The sequence below is a fragment of the Zingiber officinale genome, chromosome 5B (assembly GCF_018446385.1).
Source record: "Zingiber officinale cultivar Zhangliang chromosome 5B, Zo_v1.1, whole genome shotgun sequence".
Classification (NCBI taxonomy): Eukaryota; Viridiplantae; Streptophyta; class Magnoliopsida; order Zingiberales; family Zingiberaceae; genus Zingiber; species Zingiber officinale.
The window spans coordinates 138,907,091-138,932,711 of NC_055995.1; the positions used below are offsets into that span (position 1 = coordinate 138,907,091).

General features: G+C 35.2%; 2 protein-coding genes across 8 annotated transcripts in view; both read right to left on the reverse strand.

Annotated features, from left to right (window-relative positions):
* Positions 1-187: 187 nt before the first annotated feature.
* On the reverse strand, positions 188-1,992 carry LOC121986362 (probable xyloglucan endotransglucosylase/hydrolase protein 7). The gene is made up of 4 exons (XM_042540264.1): positions 1,768-1,992; positions 1,505-1,605; positions 1,238-1,434; positions 188-622 (listed from the first exon to the last, which is right to left on the reverse strand). The coding sequence occupies exons 1-4, from the start codon at positions 1,952-1,954 to the stop codon at positions 220-222; spliced, it is 888 nt and encodes a 295-aa protein (XP_042396198.1). The 5' UTR covers positions 1,955-1,992; the 3' UTR covers positions 188-219.
* A 1,862-nt stretch (positions 1,993-3,854) lies between these two features.
* Positions 3,855-25,621, reverse strand: part of LOC121986363 (calcium-transporting ATPase 5, plasma membrane-type-like) — a 33,323-nt gene continuing 11,556 nt past the window's right edge. For 3 of the 7 annotated variants that reach the window (XM_042540265.1, XM_042540266.1, XM_042540267.1), the window contains 28 exons: positions 24,665-24,734; positions 24,121-24,191; positions 23,960-24,043; positions 23,802-23,879; positions 23,347-23,418; positions 21,371-21,454; positions 21,193-21,275; positions 21,011-21,119; positions 20,826-20,881; positions 20,701-20,743; positions 20,537-20,620; positions 20,227-20,364; positions 16,820-16,882; positions 16,590-16,688; positions 12,793-12,903; positions 12,561-12,728; positions 11,998-12,057; positions 11,489-11,650; positions 9,638-9,754; positions 9,451-9,549; positions 9,240-9,377; positions 8,746-8,846; positions 7,882-7,927; positions 5,543-5,677; positions 5,310-5,417; positions 4,426-4,517; positions 4,212-4,306; positions 3,855-4,109 (listed from right to left, as the gene is read on the reverse strand). In XM_042540265.1, coding sequence (XP_042396199.1) covers positions 4,069-4,109; positions 4,212-4,306; positions 4,426-4,517; positions 5,310-5,417; positions 5,543-5,677; positions 7,882-7,927; positions 8,746-8,846; positions 9,240-9,377; positions 9,451-9,549; positions 9,638-9,754; positions 11,489-11,650; positions 11,998-12,057; positions 12,561-12,728; positions 12,793-12,903; positions 16,590-16,688; positions 16,820-16,882; positions 20,227-20,364; positions 20,537-20,620; positions 20,701-20,743; positions 20,826-20,881; positions 21,011-21,119; positions 21,193-21,275; positions 21,371-21,454; positions 23,347-23,418; positions 23,802-23,879; positions 23,960-24,043; positions 24,121-24,191; positions 24,665-24,734 — 2,607 coding nt within the window. In that variant the 3' untranslated portion in view covers positions 3,855-4,068. Of the gene's footprint in view, positions 4,110-4,211; positions 4,307-4,425; positions 4,518-5,309; positions 5,418-5,542; positions 5,905-7,881; positions 7,928-8,745; positions 8,847-9,239; positions 9,378-9,450; positions 9,550-9,637; positions 9,755-11,488; positions 11,651-11,997; positions 12,058-12,560; positions 12,729-12,792; positions 12,904-16,589; positions 16,689-16,819; positions 16,883-20,226; positions 20,365-20,536; positions 20,621-20,700; positions 20,744-20,825; positions 20,882-21,010; positions 21,120-21,192; positions 21,276-21,370; positions 21,455-23,346; positions 23,419-23,801; positions 23,880-23,959; positions 24,044-24,120; positions 24,192-24,664; positions 24,735-25,621 lie in introns of those variants that run through there. The other 4 variants (XM_042540268.1, XM_042540269.1, XR_006113392.1 and 1 more) reach the window with 3 other exon arrangements.

Sequence of the window (25,621 nt, forward strand, 5' to 3'; positions counted from 1 at the left end):
GGGTTATCCAATCTTCCCTTTTGCGTTTAGGGTTGGAGAACTTGTGGTAGTTGACTTCCGATAATCGGGAATGGGCTTTAGGTTATCTTCGAAAGAAGATTTATTTGATAAGAAGATTTTGGATTGTTCTTGTTGTTCTTCAAACGATATGTGCATGTTCGAGATTGTTACAAAGTACTCATATCCCTTTATCGAGAAAATCATAAATCAAATAGTTGTTCAATAACCGACGATACACTCTTTTGGAATGGCCGGGAATCGAGCCCGATCCTTACAATAGTCATAAACCATGTGGTTCAACCGCACCCAACGATAGGCTCGAGCTTGGACCCCACTCAATTGCCGGTATGAAGGTGCCTCCCACCAACTAGTGATGACGGTGCGAGAACTAGTGCACGTACCAAGCACGGGGTCGGTGGTGCAAGCCTCGATGTCAAAGTCTTTGTAGTAGGCCTTAAATGGGCCTGCAGCCCAATTCGTCTTTTCAAGGCCGCCGCGCGTCGCCCAATCATCAGCATTCCAAAGAGTGGAATAGACGCCCATGGGTTGCGAGTTGGGGTAAGGAACCCCTCTAGCTTCGTTGTTCTTGTAGACTCTTATGGGAATTGCATCGACAAAAAACCTAAAATAATTATTAAATAATCAAAAATATATCAGAGAATAATTACTGCATTTCAAATAAAATAATCATAAGTTTGTCAGAGAATAATTATATATTTAAATAATTACATTTCAAAGATTCCATTCCATCAATTATTTTTTAAATTTTTAATTTTTTGGATTTTCTTTAATTTATTATTCTGCCTTTGTAAAGTTAAGCAAAAAAGAGATTAAATTATTGATATATTTTATTATTATTTTTCTTATTTAATTTTTATATATATTATTTAATAATGCAAAACTCAAGTTGTGGATAAGATTTGTTAAAGCTAATGAGCTTTTACTTTGGCAACTATAATATGGCTGAAAATAAATTTAAAAAAATCAATTAATTCGCTCAAAATATCATCGAACCTCGATCGAACTAGAATCCAACCTACTATGATAGATAACTTACTTATTGATCTCGATATTAAAGTATACTTAACAAAATGTGAAATAAAAAAATATGATAAAAATTAAAGGACCGTAAACTATCTCCAGTCTTTAGTAAAACCCTACGACTCATGAACTCGATAATTTTAAAATAAATAAATAGATAAATAAATTTATGAAAGGAAGTAGTAGCACTACTCACACAATGTGGTGATGATTCCATAGAATGGAATAAGTGTGGAAATCTTTTGAAGGGTCAAACCAAAGGTTGACTCTTTGCTCTCTGTCTCCTTTGCCATGAGCATAAACATTGGTCTGCACTGTGTAGGGTTGACCCGACCTGTTCCCTAAGAACTCAAAGTCAACCTCATCCCTAACTCCCCCTGTCTCTGAACTCAACTGCAAAATAAAATAAATTAATAAATAAATCTAAATTGTAATTAAATTGTTATTAATTGAGCTCACTCACATAAAATGCTGTGACGGTGCCGGCAGAGTCGCCTGAGATGAGCTTGATCTTCATGCTGACGTGGCCAAACATGAACTTGTTCCTCGAGGCAAATCCACATCCTTCATATTCGAAACAATTAACCATATGATGATTAGTAGATGGGATTAAAGGCTAATTGCATTTTCAGTTAGGTCATTAGTGAAAAATATGTATATATTAAAATGAGATTTATAAAAATGTTAGGTTAGACTAAGACTAAGACTAGATATAAAATGGGCTACCCGAGGATTGATCGAGGGAGAGTTCGACGGTGGAGCCTCCGTCGACCGTGGTGACATGGGAGTCAGCCCACGTCACGTGGAAGTCATGTGAGAAGTTTACCGACCGAGCCATGCAACACGAAAGTAGAAGGAAGAGTGCGAAGATGAAGAAGATCGAAGACGGAATTCTAACATCCTTAGGATGCATGCCTATGTAGCTCTTGAGCTAGTAGTTGATGTAGTGTCTTACTTAGTTTCTTGGTGTTATTTATAGATGACATAAAGAAAAGAAAAGGAAGAAAGGTGGGAAAAAATGTTACCCTAAATTAGGGTAACCCTTCAATAATGGTGTCAGAGGTAGCTGCCCTGCCCTGCAATCCATGGAATAGAAAATGTTTCATTATTATTTGTTTTTATTTATTTAGGGGACAATGAATTGAGGCATCCAATGCTCTATGTGGGGGGCCATACAAATGACAAAGAGAAGGGACAAGAGTGAGTGATAATGTGATATAGACAGTCTGGCACTCTTTTCATAGGGCACTAGTCACTAGGGTTAGTGAGTTTATTTATTTATTTGCACCTTTATCCACGACTCATAAGTGGCATGTGAAATGGCACTTTGAATTTATATTATTTTAATTAGTGAAACGGATTATAATTAGTGTAAGATATCTGTCAAATGAAATAGAAATAGTAAATATCTAGAGTTTCTTTAATCCTATACAGATGATCCAATGGACTATAATCGAGAATTATACAGAAGGAAAAAATGAAACATAATTAACTTTATTGGGAATAGCTATTCATAATCTTTAGAAATTTAGGTAACATTTGTTTTTTTCCTGCGAATTGGAATGGAATAAGAATTATGATATTATAGAATAAAAATGGATATAAATATGAGTATCATTCTTAAAAATAATATTTGGTTAGTTAAATATTTTTTATTAGAATAAATGTAAATTTTATGGTTTACCCTTAGAGAAAAATAATAGAAAAAATTAGATGTGGGAGAAAGTTAAATATGAGAGAAAAATATAATGAAAGAGAATGATGGAAAAAAAAAGTGATATGAGAGAGAAAATACGATGAAAAGAATAAAGAGAGAGAAAGTGTGATGAGAGAAAATGAGAAAAAAGAGTATAATGGGAGAGAGCATGGTGGCAAAAGGCAACTATGCTCGTTCCCAACGCTCCCGTCAATCTGTCGTAGGGCCAACATGGAGGAGATAAATCACGAGTGGCTACTAACCTTTAAAATAATGATTGGCGTATGAGGGAGACAGTTATCTCGACTATGCCGAGATTTAAACCACAAACCTCATGATGACAGCACCTCATACGCTAGTAGGGGTGTAATCGAGCCGAGCCGAACTCTTGAATGTTTGAGTTTGGCTCGTTTATAATTGAACTGAGCTCGAGATTTATTTAACGAATATATTTATAACTTACGAGTTTATTCGAATTTTTATCGAGCCTAAACGAACTTAATAAATATATATTATAAATTTAAATATTCATTAAAAATTAAATTATATATTTAAGAAAAGTATAATATTCTTTTTAAAATTTATAATTTTATTCTAATAAATAAATTTAATATATTTATTAACATCAAAATTATTATATTTTTTATTTAACTTTATTTATGTGTTTAACGAATATATTCACAAATTAACGAGCCTAATATTGTAAAACTTGAGCTTGATTTATTTATCTTAAAAACTTATTAAACAAATTTAAACGAACTTTATATTCTTCAAGCTTGGTTTGTTATTGCTTGCGAAGAATGTACTACATGTAAATCTGACCATGATTCAAAACTGACAATTTTACTATTTAATAACACTTCACAATTCCCTACCGCACAATTCCCCACGATTCACCACCATTCAAAATTATTATTATATTTTTAAAATTAAAAATTTATAAATTAACTAATAAAACTCTCTTAACTAACTAATAATTTATAAATTATTATTATTTATAAAAGGTATCTCAACTATCAAACTGTGACCCACGCCTCCGTCCAATTCATCGACGAGGTGACTGGTCGGAGTGGAAACTATTAGACTAACAGAAACAAGGTTTCTAACTACAGTCCACTCTTTAAGGGGTGCTTATAATAACTGCAAATAAAGCTGGAACATGAAAAATACCTTCATACACAGTTGAAATCAATTAGAAGACGACAAAAATTACATGGAAATGAAGCGGCTGCACAATTCATTCATTAGCTATGTCAGTAGGGTTAATATCTTTATGGAACAATACTTTGTATTTGCATGTGTATCAAAAAATATCAAATGACGGTTCTCGTTTATGAAGGAGCATTGGAACTTTCCTGCGCTGCCCCATCATCTGCAAAGAACCATATGCATAAAGGTAACAAGATTTTCCGAGATGGCACACTTCGATCAAATTGGGTAGAAGATTGCATTTGGTTGGGTATAGAACTTGTACCTTGTTTCTTCCTCCAGAAAGAGCATCTGCTAAAATATTCGGCGAAGGGAGTACTCGGTACTGGGATAAGTTTTCCAAGAACTGCCAGGGGCCAACTAAATGGACGAAAACAAAAGCTAAGAAATGGAAAAAATGAATAGACTAGTGGTACAATGAGTACTGAGTTTGAGGGTTGATAAATCAAAATCAGTTTAGCAATTGCTATACCACTCACCTTATTATAGCAATTGCAATTGAAACTAACCAGAGCTTCCAATTGAGCCTTACAGTTTTAGTGAACTGTCCGAGAAACTCAACAATCATAACCTAGAAAAACAAAGAAAAATTGTAAACATAACATGAGCAGACGAATGACCCAACTGAAGTTGGTCAGAACTTTGCTACATAGGACCTACGGAAATATTTCTTTTGCGCATTTTATCAAACTCATACCCTTGTATTTCACTTCAGACTATCGCGCTTATCTGTTCAGTTTTTATTAAATCAGGCTCCCAATATTAACCTCACTTTCCAAGTTCCACCAAAATCCAAATGGACGATTTGAAAAAAAATCAGCTTGCCACATTTTTCAATGTGCCATTTTTGTTAACCTAAGATGGTGTCTAACATGCCCCAATAAGATGTCTTACACACTAACCAATGATGATTATTTTGGAGTATCTCCACCTTAAATTTTTTTTTTAAAAAAAAGAGATATTTACTCTAGAAGATTACATTAAATGCAAGTTAATTTTCAAATCTGCTTGCTTTCAAGTCAAAACTTCAAATTTATGCATAATTAAGGTGTAAAGGACCCCCATCCATCACCATCAGCATTTGAAATATGGAGGGAACTTGGAAACGTAATCTAAAATAACAAAAGCTGAGAACTTGGTGAAAAATAAAGTGTGGTGTGATTTGGTCAAAGATTAATACCAAGGGGCATGATTTGAAAAAAATGCTCATTTATGGAACCAAAATGATGTGGAAACCAACTAGCAATGGAACTGATTTTTTTTCGGGTTCAGTTCAGCTTAATGACAGGGATTGGCAGTACTGTATTCTTAACCCTATGCCCTTCGGTAATTCAAAATAACGACAGGGATACCATTCACTCACCTGGAGGATAGTGGTAAGGCCAACTATTCCAATAAATAGGTGATTTTTGAGGACACCACTGAAGACATTCAGTTCATCTACTTTTCGTGCGTTAAACTCATTAAAAATCTGCAAAATGATATGTAGGTGTGAGAATCTAATTGATGGGTGGAAAATATAACGAAGTGAAATTGAAAACAAAAATTAACTTTTTTCCAACATTACGGACGTGGGATAAAAACAAACAAACTTACCTGACATAAAACGAAGGTATTAAATATGAAAGTATTTTTGGCTTTGTCTGCATGTTCTCGAGTTTCATGCTTTAGATGCAAAATACTTTTACCAGCAAAATTTAGGACCAGGAGGACTGTGATTTGGTAGAAAGCCTGCAATTTAGTAAAACATGAATATTAACTCCATAAAATACAAAATTAAAATTTTCGAAAACAAAAGAAAAGCTCCATTTGACATCCTATTTAGGAATAAAAAGAGACAAGCCCGGTGGACGAAGCTTCCGCCAATGTCGGGGATGGGTCAGACCGCATTCTATTGTACGCAGCCTTATCTTGATGACAGCAACTTTACCGTTGTGCCCCGGCTCCCCTTCAACATCCTATTAAGGAATAATTATATTAAATACTCTTCTAGTTGAAGACTACAGTCCTGTTCCGTGCCTTATTCATCAAAATTAAACTCTGTACATTGTCATCAACTTCGATACATCATTAATGATTCATTTACCCTCAAGGATGAAATAAAGGTGGAAGAGAATGCATGGCAAGCATGAAAGGGATGGCAGGTGATGTGTAGAAGTTCGAAGCCCATTTATCCTAGCTAAAAGAGGGAGAGGTGCTGTCCACAAATTACACTACCACAATTTTCTTCTCCTCGCACATCCTGGTAGCTGCTTGCACCAACCAATTCCATCACTAGTGCGAATGAAGCTGCCAAATGCTGACAGTGACTTCAAGTTCCCTCCTCCATCCCACCTCCAGTTGCACTGTCAACTCCAACTTTGTCCTAGTACACCTCCACATCCGGCTTAGTCCCTTCAGGAGGTGATCTTCTCCTTCTCAATTTTGTGTGCATCCCAGTCAGCTGCTTGCATTAGCCACTACCATCACCACTGTTAGGCAAGGCCGTCAAATGTTGACAGTGAATCCTTGAGCTCGTAACGACGACCCTGTTACAACAACTATATGAATCAATTGCCTTCACAAAATCCGTGGAAATTATCATCTTCCACCACGATGTGGGCTTGACCGATTTTGGGGAAAAATTTTGATTTTGGAAATCAATCAAATTCTTGACTCCCTGCACGGGTAAATGGAGGAATGGAGTATTTTTCGCCTCAAAACTCTCGTCCTTCCATAGTAGCGCTTTCTGTCCTTGAGGATAACCAGCGGCGTAGCCAGAATTTACAATCAAGGGGGGCGAATTCAAGCTAACCATGGCACACTGTTGAGGTCATGCCTGATCTCGCCACCTCGCTGCAAGGTCGTAGCCCAGGCAAAACCTCACAGCGAGGTCGCGGCCAAAGCGAGATCTCTTCCTGTGACGCCGCTTCCAACACTTAAATTCGTAATCGAAAGAAATAAAGTAAGAAAACTTTACCTTAATCAAAAAGCGTTTGCTGTGGAGTATCAACGAAGCGACAATGACAACGCTGGCAGCAAACGATATCAGTGCTAGTGATAGCGGCGTTTGGCGATAACAACATGGACGACAACGACATCAATGTGCGGCGGAGGATTTTGAGGGTAAAATTAGGATTAGGGAAAGGGAAAGAATAATAAGAGGATTATAAGAGGAAGACGACCACGGGAGTAAAAAAAGGAAAGGGGATTAGAAGGAAGAAGAAAATACAGGAAGGGAGAGGGGAAAAAGTACAGGCAATGGGAGAGAAAAAAATATTGAGACAAAGAAAAAAGTTGGCTGAGAGAAGAAAAAAAAGGTTTGGATTCTCTTATTTATTTTAATTGTACAATTTGTAAAAAAAATCTTGATATTTTTAGAATTTATAATTAAATTATTTTTAAATAATTTCACTGTATTATTTTTTCCCTAAATTTCAGGGGGGGCGCCCGCACCCCTTGGTCCTATGTAGCTACGCCCCTGAGAATAACCAAAGCTTAAGGTTTATTCCTAGAATACCCCATTACTTGCCATTTATTGGTTCAGAATTAAAAAACTCCTAGTCATCTTTGTAATATTTTCCTCTTTCACTAAGCTTGTTCTTAGTTCTTGTATCAAACAACTTCAACTGCACTTGAGCACAACATCCAGTACCTCTACATGATGGAAGGCATTCTTTCTCATAATGCAACTGTTTCTGCAAGATGTTTTTCCTTTCTTACAAGTGAAGATTCTTACAAAAATAAACTTCTAGTTGAAGTTAATATAAGATCCCTTTTATGCTTATTCAGTCAACTCAATATTTGCTGTAACAGAAAAAACAACTGGTAACAGAAAACAAGATGGACGATGTGTTCCATGAGAATTTCAATGCAGATACATAAGCTTAAGCTGCGCAGTTAAATTATTCATGCTGCATGATGCATTTTGATACAGGAGAAATAAAACAGTGTACCTGAACCATAAGATTCCTCCACATGATATTGGTGATAAGAGGTTCCCTAACGTACAACAGAGGAGACACATCAATTGTCAATCATTGCATATAACTGCTGAAATTTTCTTAAGCTTAAACACAGCGCAAGCATATTGAAGCCTTGGATTTGACATAAATAGTAATAAGAAAACAAACAACATTTCATGAGATATTTCAGATGATGATTCATCGAGGAGAGAATACTTGCAGAAAATGGCTTGAAGAGATACAAGATATGTTGCATATAATTGAAATTCATGCTTATCAGTCATCTAACATACTTGGTCAACATAGTTCGAGTGCAAAAGCTAACTAGCACTAACGCTCTGGGCAACAATAATTGTATGCCAGGGAACCCAGTTACGGATAAAATGCAAGAATTGTGAAAATTCAGGAAACACAAACATTTAGGTAGACTTCATGACTTTCCTCTTTATTTGATGACTATTCATTTCATTCATTTTTTCATGAATAAAAATACTACTATGTATTTTGTTTATAAATTAAATAAGGCTTCATTCTTGCTTTAGTGTAAGTTAAACTTCGCCACTTAGTTTATATTTATCCATAAACATGGGCTTAGTTGCTCCATTTTGCACTAGCAAAGAATTTGTTGTTACTTATATTTACTATACATAAAAGCATATTAACTACTGAATTATTAAATTGTTATATTGTTCTTATAAAGAAGCACACGATTTTGGTTTTAAAAAAAAGCACAAAAATTTCATGCATAACGCGACATTCAGGGCAAACAGTTGAAAGGCAACAAGAAGATAAAGTGGCACGAGTCAAAATTATTCAGCTAAAAACAAATTACTAGACATTTGAAGCATTTGTCACCTCCGCCCAACAGGAGTCCTGTCCATAAGGTGGTCAGTAGGTGGTTCAGTTGCCAAAGCAAGTGCCCCAAGTGTGTCCATGATAAGATTGACCCACAGAAGCTGTCAAAAGGAATTAAATAATTCGGTGTTAAACAAGATAGGAATAGTGACTCAGCAAATAACGAAGTAAAAGGTTTTGGAAAAGCAAAAGAGTGAACAAAGTAGTTCACTCAAAGTTCCGTTGAAAATAATGTACACATCGAAGACAATCTATTTGGAGTATCACAGCAACAGTTACAATTGCTGGTACAATTTAATTGTCATCTTATAGTGTTAAAGATAAACTGGCAAATTGATAGCCTAATTTTCTTCTTGCAGTATTAAAAATAAAATTACATTTGAGAGTTGTTTGTCATTCTCCCAGGAAGGGAAGTCATTACCGGAAGTTGTTTGTTATTCTCGCCGTAAGGGAAGTCATTACTGGAAATACTCTAAGTCACGTGGATAACCAACCTGAACAGTATTCAAAGGAACTTCGCCTGATGAAAATGCAGCAACAACATTTATCACAAGTGCAGCAACATTGACAGTGAGCTGGAATTGTATAAATTTCTGAATATTTGCATACACAGAACGACCCCAACGGACGACCTAAAACCCGAAAAGAATGTCTTCTCATAGTTTTGGCAATTCTATCACAAAAGTTATTGTAAAGGACATGTACCTTTACAACTGATGCAAAATCATCATCTAATATAATGATGTCAGAGCTTTCTTTTGCTACTTCTGTTCCCTGTATACCCATTGCAAGCCCAATATCTGCCTGAAAACAAATGTAAAGGTGAGTAGAGTTAGTGATTCTTTTAAAATGAGACAAAAAGAAAAATCAGAGAAAAAAGAAAGTGTAAAACCTCATGCAATGCAGGAGCATCATTAGTGCCGTCACCTGTTACAGCAACCACATGACCTCTTCTCCTTAGTGCTTGCACAAGAAGAAGCTTGTCATTAGGGGATGACCTTCCCATCACCTGGAGATGGCTCAAGACTTTGATTAATCATAAGCTCAATATAAGAATTACAGAGGTGTACTAAAAAATAAAAAAACCTAGAACATTTTGCATTACTTAAAAGTTCCAACAAAATTTTACAAACTGAACTATCAAATTTTGTGTTGTTGACACTTGACGCAAGTTAACTAGGTCCCTGTAACAGTATGCTCTGCTACCTCAATCATGCATAATTATGAGAACCACCACAGATGTTTCAAGAATCATTGAGCTGAAAACAGAAATCAAAATCATAAAGCAGGAAGAACCATTCGCAATGTGGTACCGGTCGTGTGGGGCACCCGGGTCAGCGTATGACCTTTTGCCACCAAGGGACCAAAGAACGCTCCCATTGTTATCCAAGAAACCAACTAGAGTTTTGTAAGCACTAGGGGGAACAGCAAACACACACATTAAATATGATTTCCAGAGGTTGCATGAGGTTAGTTTAAAAAATAGAATTTTAGATGGAAATTCCGCTTCCTACCCCAAAATGCTTATAACAACCTAAAATCAAATGACAAAAAAAAGTGCAAAGAAAGAAAGAAACATGCAAAAACAAGGATATTGATTCTGAATAGAAGGGGAAAAAAACGTAAAGCATCAAAGGATACACGTTTGTCTATGTAGTTTATGTGTTAGAAATCATAAAGACTTATTATTTATCATAGTTGTGAAAAGTGTGCGCCTAGGCACAAGGTGTAGCCAGGAGCGCTATCTGCGCCTAGGTAGTGACGCAGGCACAATACCGGAAAGAACCGCGCTTAAGCGCATGCCTTTTGAGAGGTTAAGGCGCACTTAAGGCATGATTTCCCTTGTCTCATTGAAGCAAATTTTTTTTAAAAGCCAAACCCATACCTTGAATTACTCTATAAATTAATTAGGTTGCATGAATGCAACACATTTTTCTTGCACGACTCTTCCTCTCCCTTAGAAAATAAACATCAACCTCCCTTGCAAACTTATTTCTCTCTGCATGGCTCTTCAATATTTGAAGTTTGTTTTTTCTTTAATTTGAAGTTTGATTTTGATTATGAAGTTAAACTATTTCAAATGTTAGTGAATTTTATATTTACATTATTGTTTAATAGTTTATGGATTATAATTTTGTTAGTGAAATATGTTAGCACAAATTTTCCATATATGTTTGAATTGTATAAATTTATACCAAAAGCGCCTTATTTCGGTAAGGCGTGCGCCTTACCTTGCACCTAGCGCCTCAGGTCCCATATCTAGGGATGACAATTTCCTCCAAACTCGATTGAGGATCCGATATCTGACCCGAATGGAGGAGGGTATATATATATATTGTTAATGTTAGGAGTAGGTTATATAAATGTTTAATCTATTTTTTTAATATCCAATATGCTTTTGTTGAATGATAATAGTTGGATGGAAAGAATAAAAACTATTAGTATAGAAGATATCCAAACCTTTAATGGGTATGGTTATGTGGATGGATATTTGATCCCCAATGGGTATGGAGACAGAGGATATAAATCCGATCCGAACTCGACACATTGTCATCCCTGGTCATATCACCTATGCTCCTTTAGGCACCTCACGCCTTAAATAACTATGCTATCTATTAAAGGATTTTAGATAATGTCATACTTGCATTCCTTAGAAAAGATCAAGTCAGTATCAAATATATATACATAAATATATATATATATATATATGCAGCTCCAAATGAGAGGATAAGAGTCAACTTACTGTTATTTTCTCAGAAATTTCATCTTGTTCTGCGTTGCTCTTGGTACGGAATGTTTTCCCCTCGATTAAAATCGGCTCAGGAGCATCAACATCCTTAAGTATTCCGCATTCTAATGCTATAGCCTTAGCTGTTCGAAGATTGTCACCAGTGACCATCCGAACCTACTTGATCAAGAATAATGAAGCTAAGAACATTGCACAAAACAATTGGAATTACATTTCCAGATTGGTCAAAGAAGAAAAAAATCTTAGCTGACAAGGTTCAGTATGAAAACTGCCCAATTCAGCGTCATAATATATGAGAGCAAAAGTCTAGATGTTAGCCAAATATAGCTTGACATGTATGAATTTACAATCTTAAATAATTTTAAGGGCATTAGTCAAGTGTCAATCCTGTACATTAGTTTCCTGAATACCTTCATATGGCAATCATTGGAAAGTCTAGCAGGCACTGTCAATATAAATACATAGGAAAAGAATTCACTTTAGGCGTGAAATTTTAAAAATACCTTTACACCTGCACGAGTGCACAAAGCCACAGCTTCTCTCACTCCAGAACGACAAGGATCCTGATGAAAAATTCTAAAAATAAGTTAATTAAATTTGAAATAAAAAAATGCAATAATGTTAGTATGACTTCCAAGGCAAATTGTGGCTTGGCATTCATCAGAAATCATGTGATGGTAAATAAAGACAAAGTTCCTTTGTTCTTTATTCACAAATATCATTGCAGTACCATTGAGTACCAGATCATGCATAGCATTGCTAAAATGCAAGACATTATATTGAGGAACTCATACTGTAATGTTTGTAGAGATATAGCTACAAGTCACGTTTATCATGTTGAAAAATTTAAAAAACTAAGAAAAATAAAAGATCAACAATAAGGAAGGTGTGTTATACTTCATGCCTCATGTGATGAAATAAAAATAAATTGGAAAACGATTAGTGCATATAGTCATAATGTACTTGAGTCACTGCCAACTATAGAAAATCCAATTTAGGTCATCTTATCAACTCATAAAAATGTAATTGATAATCCAATAATGAAGCACATTCTTGAGGCCCATACTTTCATTCCCACAATAGCAAGAAGAATCAAATGGTCTTCAGGCAATGACCAATCACCCCTATGCTCTTCATTCGGTATCTCTTTCAAATCTAAAGGTCTATAGGCAAAAGCCATACAGCGGAGGCTAACTGCTGCCATATCTTCAATGCACTTATAGAATTCATTTATCTGCCAAAGCAAAGGTGGATCAGAAACGGTAAGTTAAGTGACAAGAGAAATTTGTAGAGCTTGCCTTATCTGGAGCCATTGGCTGCTGTTTACCATCTGTATCAAGCCAACTTATACATGAGGCAACCATAACCTCAGCAGCACCTTTCCAGTGAACATGAACTTCAGAATCTGACTGAAATAAAATAAGTTTATAATGACAAGAATTCAAATTTGAAAATAAAGAAAATTTACCTATAAAAGGGAACATAATAAATATAATACATTTCCAAGGACAGGATAACTTCTTGCAACTTAATATCACATCCCAATCGATGCAGTTATACAGTGAAAAATGAATAGAAGAACAGTGAAGAATAGCCCCTTACATATTACATATTTACAAACTTCATAACACTCCACCTCAAGTTGGTTTAAATATATCATAAAAACTTACAAATATATGCAATTCTAGCTCTTGTTAATAATTTGGTCAACAAGCCTGCCAACTGATCCTTAGAATTAACAATAGGTGTGATGATGTCATTAGATCACCCTGTTTGATGCAGTTCTCTACAATAAATTTTTAAAAACCTCTCATGAAATATGAGATTCGAAGCTATATACATCAGAACTTGATTCTTTCAATAAAGCTTCATTGGCTTTGCAAAGGTATATTTTAACTCAGACCTCGGATGCTTAACCCAAATAAGCATGCATGTTACTATGATTGTATCTTAATATTTTGCCTCTGCACTTATCCTTGCTAACAATTTGCTTCTTTTACTTCTAGGAAATAAAGTTGCTTGCTACAAGAACACAATAATAGGTGTAGGTCATCAATATGTAGGAGAAGCTACCCCATCTACATCAGAGAATCCCACAATCTGAAAATGACGTCAATCACGAAATAAAATACTTTTTCTTAGAGAACTTTTCAAGTAGCTAGAATCCTTGTAGCATTTTCAAGTAGCGTAGAATGCTCATAATTACTATCCAGTGGTTATAACATGAATTCTCTAGCAACTAACTCATGACACCAACAAGTTAGGTTTGATGACAATGAGATAATTCAATTTTCATGCCAACTCCTTATGTTTTCTAGGGTCAGTCAGTAGCTTTGCCTGCCCCGATGCTAATCTGACAGTCAGATGCTAGTTCCTACATATAAATGTAGATCATCAATATGTAGGAGAGCCTATCCAATCTACATCAAAGAATCCCACAATCTAAAAATGACCTTGATCACGAAAAAAAAAACATTTTTTCCTAGAGAACTTTTCAAGTAGCTAGAATCTTTACAGCTTTTTCAAGTAGTGTAGAATCCTCATACCTACTACCTAGTGGGCATAACATGAATTCTCTAGGAAATAACTCGTGACACTAAAAAGTCAAGTCTGATGACATATCTGATGGCAATGGGATAATTCAATTTTCCTACCAATTCCTTATGTTTTCTAGGGTAGGTCAGTAGCTTTGCCTGCCCTGATGCTAATCTGACACTAGGATTCATACGAATATCTATAGGTTTAGTTTATAGCAAGATGGCCACCTCAAACATATCTAATACATAGTTTCAAGATATAGATACCTTCTTCTAAGCAAACAACCCCCACACCACTCTACCAAGTAAATACTCAAGGTTACCCAAGTCTCTAGCCTGGAAGTGTTGATAGTGATAATCTTCAAATTTTTTAAATTTTGCAATCCTGGTGAATTCATCACTTGTGTGATGATAATATCATTCACATAGACAATAAGAAAAAAAATCATCTTCTAGACTCTAAAATGAGGAAGAACCCCGAGTGATCTATAACACTTGCAAAGCTAAATTTTCAAATCATCTCTTGGAGATTGCCTCAGTATATGCAAATACTTCTTTCGTTCACATGAAAAAGTGCGACTAATAGTAACTTTCCTATAGATGACCATAAGAATGAAAAATGCACTTGATGGACCATGGAGATAACTTATCATGGTGGAGTGACACTAGGTGTATTAAACAAGTAAAATCAAAGACCCAAGTAGAAGAGAATATATAATATCTAGAAGAAAGAGAATACTGAAGGAAATTTAATCATTGGAGCAAAAGGTGATATCGTTCACCCCAAGCAGCCCAGTATCGCCGGCCCCACGGCAAGATTCAGACAAGTAAATCACAGAGAACATTCCCTAGCACAGTTGTCCTTTGCATGGTGGAGGTCCCAACGAGGTATTTTGCACTCGCTAGGAATTAACCTCAAGACCTATTGGAGCAAACACTTAGGTACCAATTGCGCCAACTCGTGGGGGTTTAGGTTGATGAGGTAACATGTAATCACACTAGAAAGAAATGAGTATGTGTATGAGTAAAGTCTAATGAGCAATGTCAGTTATTTTGTTCTGCGACACAATTTTTCTAGGGTGCTAATGTTCATGAAGATTGATGAAGAATATCATTGTTGAATAGAAATGAATGTGAGTGAGTGATACTAGTATACCTAGTACTTGATAAAGAGGCCAAATTGACTAAAACCGCATAGGTATCAAGAAATCTGAGTCTAGGCTAGAGATAAATCTTGGTGCAAGCAATGAAGAGAAGGTCGAGCATGAGAGGGATTTCGGTATTTGGACTTGAATATAAGCTTATGCCCAAATGAGAATGATCACGGAAGAGTGAAGGGATATAACCCTTGCTCAATTGGTCAAAGAATGGGGGATGACACTAAAACGAAAATGAACAAGTTGTTCATGATTAAATTAGGTGTTGAGCTCAATAAGAGTTTATTTATATTCGTTCAATAGATAAAAGAAATATTGATTTATAATTTTTTAAAATATGTTAAAATTAAGAAATTAATATACATTTGATTTATTAAATTAATATTTTAATTAAATGATAATTCAATGGTATCTTTAGTTGAGCTCGATAAAAAGTTCAAGCTCAAGATTTTTTATAAAGCTTGGCTTCATTACACCCCTAAACACCACTCGATTGAAGGAGACCCAACAGCTCGCCAAAGGGTACCATTGTTGGAGACTTCTGAGACCATGATAGGAAGGGCACATCAACCGTCCCACCTGTACAGAGGAAAGCACGTGCAAGAACGGAGCAACATAAGGACAATGCAAAAGGAATGATACAGGCATGTCTACAGGGGTCAAATGTTGAATATAAAGGGATGACCAAAGCTAGAAATTTAGTCACAGAAGGAAGAGAATCAACCAAACGGGATGCAAGAAATCACAGCTTGCATGGAGACAATTCTAGTAGATAGCGACCATGGAGAGAAGATGAAACATAGCAAAAGAGGGTCATCAGGGTATCTAGGAAGCATGCAAGCAGGTTTACTATCAAGGTCTGACCCAAGAGAAACAGTTTGACTGTATGATAATGAGTGGAAGGACACACACACACAAAGGAGTACGTGAAGATGGGATGAGCAACAATCAACGACGAAAGCAAAGGAAGGTAGGGATGGCTCTAGTACCATGTCAAGATAAGGGAGGAATTCTTCCTCAATGACCCTAAGTAGCCCCCTCTACTTTTACATATGTATTATGATGAGTATGGAATATTACAAATAGCTCTCTTACCACATATTTACACAAAAGTTCATAAAAGATTCTTGCTATTTCAATGTCTTCAAGTGCACGATTAGAGTTAGAGAAAATGGATAAAATAAACCATCTGATAAATCTTACAAATATCCAGAAAAATAGGTAAATTGCTCTTAAAAGTTAAACCAGACATAAAATGCTGAATTTAAAAATCTTAGTTAAGAGTTTTGAAACAAAACAAAAAATAGAATCAGCAAATCATCTTTTTAAAATTGATCATGGAACACTATTACTAATTCTAATTGTCTGTTTTTTTTGTTAAAAAATAAAAAACACCATTACCAATTGTATGGCAACACCTGCACGTTTTTTCTCTGAATTAAAAGGGAAAACATGTATAATTGATGATTTTGATCTTGCATCATCAAAGTTCATCCCAAGCTGTAGAAAAACCATAAGCATGCATTAGCAAACAATACCTTAAACAACTGGCAAAAAGAAACACCCAATGCATGCATCAGCAAGTTTGATTAAACAATTGGTGAAAATAAACACCCAATATCAAACAATACCTTAACCCCCCAAGAAAGAATTGCCTTTTCAGTAGGTGATCCACTAAGCTCGATAACACCATCCTGTTCAAATGTATGAAAAGCTGAGCCACCTCATAATATTTTCATAAATCCTAAAACATGGATAAAGAGTCACCATAACACAATCATCATCATTGGGCAATGGATGGAGCATTGTCGTCTAGACAAGAAAAAAATCAACATGGATAATGTCCAAGTGGAAAAGGTTGGTTCCGTAAATGTGAGATATGTCATTAGTTAAGTGAATGTTTTAAATCAATGGAGACTGGGTAATAGAAATAAATTATTTCCCAAGTATTTAGGTGGCCAAAGATCTTTCTATAAGATTTGGAAGATTATTGCAAATGTTTGAAACTGTTGATGAGGCAAATTGCTATCAGTGCTAATCCCAAACTTTGTGGAAAAGTTTGCAAGTTGTATTAGGCAACTGACAGCAAGAAGGAAAAAAGGTTTGTCGAATTTCACCAACAGCTCTAAGGTATATTGATAGGTAAATAAGCGCTGTCAAATCTTTTGTTATCAACAATCATTCCATGTAACACATTTTCACATCGTCCCCACCATCTCCTCCATATATTATCAATCTGACCCCAAAACACAGTTGAGAAGTTTGCAGTTGCACATTAAACCGCTGACAGCTAGAATGATAAAGCTTTGTCAAATTTTATGAACAACTCTAAGGAATATCCCTAATTAAATTAAGAGCAGTCATATGTCGAGTTATCACTCCATGTACATCTTCTCAGATCCCCTTCTACGTCTCTTTGCAGCATCAATCATAATCAACTATTGTACCAATCCTCCAAACAGGGGTGTATGCCGGTGTAATTGAGAACACTTTTATCAACACTTTAATAAACTAATAAGCTGAATTTTTCATTTTGCGTTAGTTTGGTTTATTGGTTTCAGACACAGATATACCACCCTGTTACTAGGTGTCTTTCAGTTACTATGTTGATCAATACAACCTGGTCAAAAAGTGACTTCATACCAAGGTTTAAAATTTTGACCTGTACCGAGGTTTCGATCTCAGACCGGAATGATACGGTTTCGGTATCATATCGTGCCATGCCGATACAGTTTCAGTATTTTTTTATTTATATATAGTAATTATAAGATAAATATGTTTATGGTGTATATAAAAATAAGTTGTATATTAATTCTGTATAAGTTCTCAATTATTGAACAATTTAATAGTGTTAGAAAAAATAATTAAAAATAGTTTTATTTAAATAAAATTGATATATCAATTAAAATAGATTTATCTATAATAATAAGTATATAAATTAATACAAGATATTACTTTATATATAATAATAATTATATAAATTAACTATTTATTCATTTAATTAATTATTAATTAAATAATATATATTTAAAATAGTAAAAATTATCAAGTAAACAAATACAAAATAATAAAAAAAAATATCAGAATATAAATATGATTTATTAGAATTTAAAAAAAATTAGAATTTTTTAGAATGTTTAAGGAATTTTTTTAAAAAAATTAAATAAAATTTAAAATAATACAAAATATATTAGAATATAAATAAGAATTATTATATTTTTTAAAATTTTAAATGAAATTTAAACATTAAAAAATTCAGAATATTAATTAATAAAATTTATTAAATTTATTTTAATTTTAAATATATTTTTTATATATTTTATTAGAATATTTTTAATTAGGGTTTATAAAAGTCGATTTGAAATATCACACATATGTAGGAATTGATTAAATTAAGTAAATAAAATAATTAAAAAGGAAAAGAAATGGCGTCCGTCCGCGATCGATCGCCCGTGATCACCGGGAGGGCGTCCAGCGGACGCATCCGGCAGAGTTGAAAGGGTCGCCGGAAGCATCCGGCGACGCCTCCAGGGTTGCCAAACGCTTCCAACAAAGCCTTCGGCGCCAAAAGCGTCGTCGACGCCTTCGACGCTAGAAGGCATCGCGCGACGCCTTCGGCACCAAAAGCGTCGCCAATGCCTTCGACGCCAGAAGGCATCACGTGACGCCTTCAATGCCGAAGGCGTCCGGCGTCTCCTCCGGCGCCACCGAGACAGGGATGCCTCCTATGCCGATTTCGACCGCTCGGCGGAACGGTAAAAACGACATTTCATTCCTTGCTTCATACTATCCTTCAACTCCTAATGGCTGGACAATAACTACACAATTCCAAAGACAAATATAATCTTACCTAAAAGAATCCAGCCATCTCCATTATACTTTTTTGAAAAAAATTATATGCTAAAACTTATCTCCTAGTGAAACAAGTTAAAAAAAATTAGAAGTGTAGCTTTTTCACACTCGAGGAGGATTCTCATTTGAATTTTTATTTTCCCATTCAATTTGACTGTTTTAGAATGTATTCCGAGTAGAAAAATAGATATCAGGTTTTCCTTGACTTTTTATGGCCCTGTCAGGAAAATGTCTCACTGTTTTGAAATCATAAAGTAGCAGTAGCCCAGTTGTAAACTGAAAAAAGGCTAACATGATGAACAGGATTAGTTCCTCTATCCTATTATTTATTAAGGTCCTTTTAAAAATAAACCTCAACCTAATAACTATTGGAAACACTATCAGTCCTACAAACCTCCAATGAAGGAAGTTTCTTCATTTTCCATTTTTTCTGTTAGACTTGCACAAATGGAATATTTTTTTATGAATTTCAATGAGCCAAAATTTTCACAAGGGATGAAGTATTTTTGATGAAATAATAGTGTTTGATTAGCTTAAAGTGTAACATTAATTATCTTTTTTCTCAAAAATTTCTCACCCCTACCTATAATCTAGCTCCTATTTCTCATAGCTATTGCAGATAATACAGAATTACCTCACAATTAAGAGAATTATTGATTTTTTACTTTCTATTAGAATTGCACAAATGGAATTTCTTGTTTCTGTTTTCCAATGAGCCATAATGGTCATGACTAAGGTACAAGTACTTTAGATGAAATAATGACTTTTTTGGCAGTGTGACTAGTTATCTTCTTGCTTAAAAATGCTTCCTTCCTGCTTATGGTGTAGCTCCTTAGAATTTTTGCACAGTAGACATTTTAACTTCAACTTGCATTCTGATCATCTGTTGCTGCATGATTGAGATACATAATTGAGCAGGAAAGTGAAGAATAGTTCTTTTTGTTCATATTTAGGAATTTCTATAAGATTAGAAGGAAATGACTAATAGAGGAATGCAAAATATTCCAAATAGGCAAACTATTCGTATCAAAAGAATGCCATATGCACGAATCCAACTGATGCTATTTTCTATGAACATCCATATTCTTGCATCAATTACAAATCCAATACCTATCCAGATAGATAGCATGCCATCAGCATGCAATCTTGATAAGAAAAACACTGAATGTGAAAGAGAAGAGCTTGCCTTTGGATGAAACACACTGCCTCTTGTATTCTGAGAAATTCCATCAATTAAGCGAGACAGTACAGAAGCAGAGACCAACTCAGCGTTATCAGGAGGATCTATCTTTTTTTTGCCAATGTATGCCTCCACAATCGTCATCTGTGAAAAGTTACTTTTAGGAACCATGAGAAATTTTGTAAAATACACATCTTAATTAAATAATCATATCTGACACTTGCAGCCTAGATAATTAACTTTTTCAGGATTTGTCCAAGTTATGCAAACTACTGTAAAGTTGGTTGCGCCAATCAAGCAACAAGGAAACAACAACCTCATTCAGGGTCAAAGTTCCAGTCTTGTCACTGCAAATAGTCGTAGCTGACCCCATAGTTTCACATGCAGAAAGCCTCCTCACCTGCAAAATAATCACCATTAAATTATTGTCTTGTGCATTAAGTTACAGCCTTGTTACTTGAGTATAAAAACATTGCTTACGAGAGCCTTGTCTGTCATCATTTTTCGCATTGAATATGCCAAGCTGATTAAGAAAACAAACAATTTTGCTAACATTATAACAAAGGGAAGCTGACTTGTAACTTGGTACAAAACTAAGCACTCACGTCAGAGTAACAGCCAATGGAAGACCTTCAGGTACAGCTACAACAACAATAGTTACCTATTCAAGTTCATAGTCGTCAATAACTTAATTCAAATAGGGTATGCCATATTCACATGCACAGAAGCACAAGTTATGGAAAAAGAGTTAAGAGATGTTTGCATGCATGCAAAAAAATACTATACATACAGCAACTGTGAATAACTTGATGGCTCCATTTACTGCTGCTTTTGTACTAGTCTGTCCCTTGACAAATTGCACAGTTCCATCAGGATCCTTGGTATTTCCAGTGAAATATCTGAAATAGTTGTTATATCTCTATAATGATAGACCTAATGTAGATCAACAAGACAAACAGAGTTTATACTTGCCTGACAAAAAGCACTACCAGGACAATTCCAGCAACAGTCAGTCCCACTATACCGATGAAAGTAGCAAGTCCATTCAATCGCACCTATTGAGAGAAGCTGAGCGTGAGTCATTGAATCTGATTCTGGTGTAATTATCTTTGGCATTGAACCACATAACATGCACACAAGTAATAAGGACCTGCAGAGGAGTCTCTTCCCCATTATCCTCTGATATGCTCGCCATCAATATGCCCCACTCAGTATTCATGCCAACTGCAGTAACCTGAATGGTATATAAATAAGTAGTATGGTAAAACTACATGCTTACAATACAAACCCATCAAAACTGCACCAACCACTTCAAAAAATTTATCATCGTTGGAGTTTTTATTAGTGCAAGCTTGAGACAGATGAAGGTAGTAAACACTAAACTAAAATATTGTTGAAAAAAGTATGGCATCCTACACATTAAAAATAAGTACAACAGTTATACTTCCAGACATTCCCATGTCCAATTCCTCATTACATAACTAAATCCTCATAACTCAACAAAAATTAGTGGAAATCAGGAAGGTAGTAACTGTGACTAATGTAATGTGTCCAATGACCAACGTTGGAAGGTCGAGCAAATAAGAAGGGTGGTAGACACTTAATTATGTGGATGCAGAAAAATTATCGAAGGAAAAAAATAGGTTTGGCTGGCTTTCCATGTCTCTCAACTAAAGAAGTTTTAAAAGTACCCTCATGCATGATTCAGAATGCCAACACCTGCCATAAAATAAGTATTAGCCCAAACCAACAAGTGAATCATACAATTTCATTGATCCCTCTGAGATCAAAAGCATAGTGTAATATAAGCACAAACTTATCTTACAAGGTGGTCCAAGCTAGTATAAGATGCAAGATGCAATTGGACTCATAGCCAAAAGAATAATAGCTTAGCTTTATGATGATTCTGTGTATGGTTTGGACTAAGAAGAGTAAGGCCCTCATCCAGTTCTCTAATTCCCATTCACTCGATTCTCCTAATACTTATTCGTACTGCAGAACTAGGGATACTGCTGCCACTATATCCCTATGCACGTCAAAGCAATTGAGGTTGACCTTAATGATTGTTTCGATATCTGGAAATAAGATACAATTTCACAAGCCTTGGATGAGTATCAGTCATCAACATTGTCGAGTTGAAATCAATCTTAGCTATTGGCATCACAACCCTGCAACTCAAAGTAACAATGAGCTTCATTCATTTTGGTAATCGCAGGGGCAACAATTACAGTGTTGTTAGTAGCGACTAATAAGGTTCTTACTAGAAACATTAGCTTAATGATTGATTGCTTTCAATGAATAATTCAATTTAAAATTATCAGGTACAACTAGTTCAAAAAATTTTTTAATGAAATTGTTACATTGCAATGGAAAGTGACAATTTCAACAAGTTTTAAAAGATGTCTTTCTCAGAAATCTTAGCCTTCATTGAATTAGGAAATAAGAAAAAAACAAGGTAAATTCGAGAAGTTGATTGAGGAACGTGGCAAGAAGAAAAAAAATATCAATTCAAAATTACCAATGGCAATCAAGTAATCAACTGATGGAGCAAGAAAGCAAAACAATAATAGTGGTCAAGAACTACTAGTAGAAAGAAATACTTAGGTCATTTCATTAAGCATGGTTCAATTTCATCCATACTTCCATTCATTATTTTTGCATGTCAATTATTTTTATACAATAATCATGGGTTGCCCAAATACCAAACCAGTTAATACTAGTCAAGTCTGAACCATATGAAGATCCATACTGCTAATGTTGTGTTTTGGTAGAGTATGATGTTATACCAAGACAAACAGGGTCCAGGATGGGTACCAACACATACACAAAAACTTGAAACTTATCATCATGAAAAAAAAAAAACACATTATTTAATAAAAGCTCAGCTTTTCTTGTACATCATTGTTTGTCAACTCAACCCTTCTTTTGTTACTTGTCTATAGTCTATCTACTTATCTAGTACATATGCTACTATCGACTGCATAACAAGTTCTTTCAACTTAGTTTAAATGGGTGATTAGTAAAATGTAAAACCAAAATTGGAACCCACAGAAGTAGGTTTCAGGATACTGCAAGCACATGGAAGTTTAGTGGAAAATGAGGATGCGGGAGAGATTAAGTGCTAACCAGCATATTGCCATATCCATCAGCAACCTTGCATCCAGCCATCAAAAATGGTGCCTTTTGATCTTTATGAACCTGCAACAAAGCATTCTATAAAATAAACAAAAGATTGTGAACCCACAAAAATTTCAACTAGCTTAGGCAGAACCTAAAGTGTAATTATATACCTTGTATGAGTTTTTTTTTTTTATTTTCACAGTTAGATTTGCTTGAACCAGATAAAGATAAATAGTGTGATAGAGCATTCAGTTTATGGCCCACCAGATGCCAGCATCAGCTGTTATTTCAAATGAGTTTCTTAACTAAAAAAACCCATTTATGATAAGTTACATTCTCTTGTACAAGAAAATCTCCGACTTACAAAATCTTCAGTTGGATGAACTAGCAGCAACTTACATAAACATGAGAACGGATGCAAAAAAGGAAAGAAAAAAAATGGAAAAGCAAAAAGAACCTACAACTTTGCTCTCCCCGGTCATGCTAGACTCATCCATCGCAAGAGAATGGGCAGTGATAACAATCCCATCAGCAGGAACCTAGAATTAGTTCAACATAACAATTTCAAAGGAATTTACAGGAACATTTTGGCAGCAATGATAAAATGTGAAATGCCTACCAGATCACCGATCTTGAGGGGAACAACATCACCGACTACAAGATCAAAAATTGAGACTTTAATTCTCCTGCCGCCTCTAATTACCTGGGCAGCACAAAGTAGATGAAAAGAAAATAAATAAAGTTGAAAAATAAAAGTACATTAAAATGCTATGAACCCACCTCCAAATGTATGTTCCGCTTCTCCTCATTCAAATTTTGGAATTGTAGAGATTGTCTATAATCACTGAAAGCTAGCATAAAATGCAGAAACCATTACAAATTTACTCGGAAACAAATCACGTTGATCATGGAAAAGAATCAATGTGTGAATTAACAAATCAGAAGCAATCTTTAGTTTCAAAAGACAAGAATCAATGTGCCTGCGCAACTTATGATGTAAAATGGCAAATTTTTCTTCAAAAGGAAATCAGCTCCAAAGAAACAAAACAGTAGTTCGTCAATTGGAGTCAGCTTGTTTGCTTAGTACTTATAGGCTGTCTCAGATTGCCAACATCCTTTAGGAGATAATATCAGATCAATATCACATGGAGGCCAAATGGTAGGATCTAAACATGGAAAAACAATGAGAAACTGCGACATTTTCCTCATTACCCCATAAGAGAGGGAAAAGAGGGGAAAAAAGAACTTGGGACAATTGGAGAAAAATGGGTAAGGTCACAGGAAACTATGATGAGCTAGTAAGAAAAGATGAAAGATCACAGACCTGTTACAACTATGACAATAAAAACAGCAAAGAAAATGCTCCCTCCATCGTACCATCCTTGATCAATTCCCTGAAGAAGAAAATATTATCCATTTTTTCCAATGGAATAACTAATAAACATTGTAAATCAACTTGACAAATCATAGGGCCAAGCAAATGCTAAATTAGAGATCAGATATGAATATGCCCGCGAGTTATTCGGAGCTCGGTTCGATAAAAAGCTCGTTCGAGTTTATTCATTTATCTTATCGAGCCGAGCTCGAGCTCGATTTCGAGCTCGACAGTTTTATCGAGCCGAGCTCAAGCTTAAGGATATTCGGCTTGTGAGCTCGCGAACATGTTCGTTTGTAAGCTCATGAGCCAAAAAACGAGCCTTAAATAGAGCTCCAAAACGAGCCAAAAAAAAACGAGTTCTAAAACAAACCTTAAAACGAGATTTAAAACGAGCCAAAAAACGAGCTCTAAAATGAGCCCGAAAACAAGCCCGAGCTCGTTTAACGAATTAGGCTAGTTAACTATGATAATCGAGCTAATAACGAGCCGAGCTCGAACTGTTCGCGAGCTTGATAATTTCAAAACGAGCCGAGCTCGAGCCTTGTAATAAAAGTTGGATTCAAGCTCGAGCCCGAATATAACTTAAACGACCGAGCTCAAGCCTAATACTGTTCGGCTCGGTTTGGCTCGTTTACATCCCTACTTTTTATGGGGTGTAAGAGATGCTACAGATGAGAAAGGTGAAAGAATTTAATACTCATTATAGTTTAATAAACATTGGAGCATATGTATACAAGTGGATATATCCAAAGATAAGGAAATCATATATAAACAGAAAAGAGAATCTCTTCAAATAACAAATAAGAAAATACAGAGAAGAATGAGAATGATTCTACATAAACCAGGAACATATAAACTTAATAGTCTAAAGAACCCAGACCAGGGATAATGATATGGGAAAAT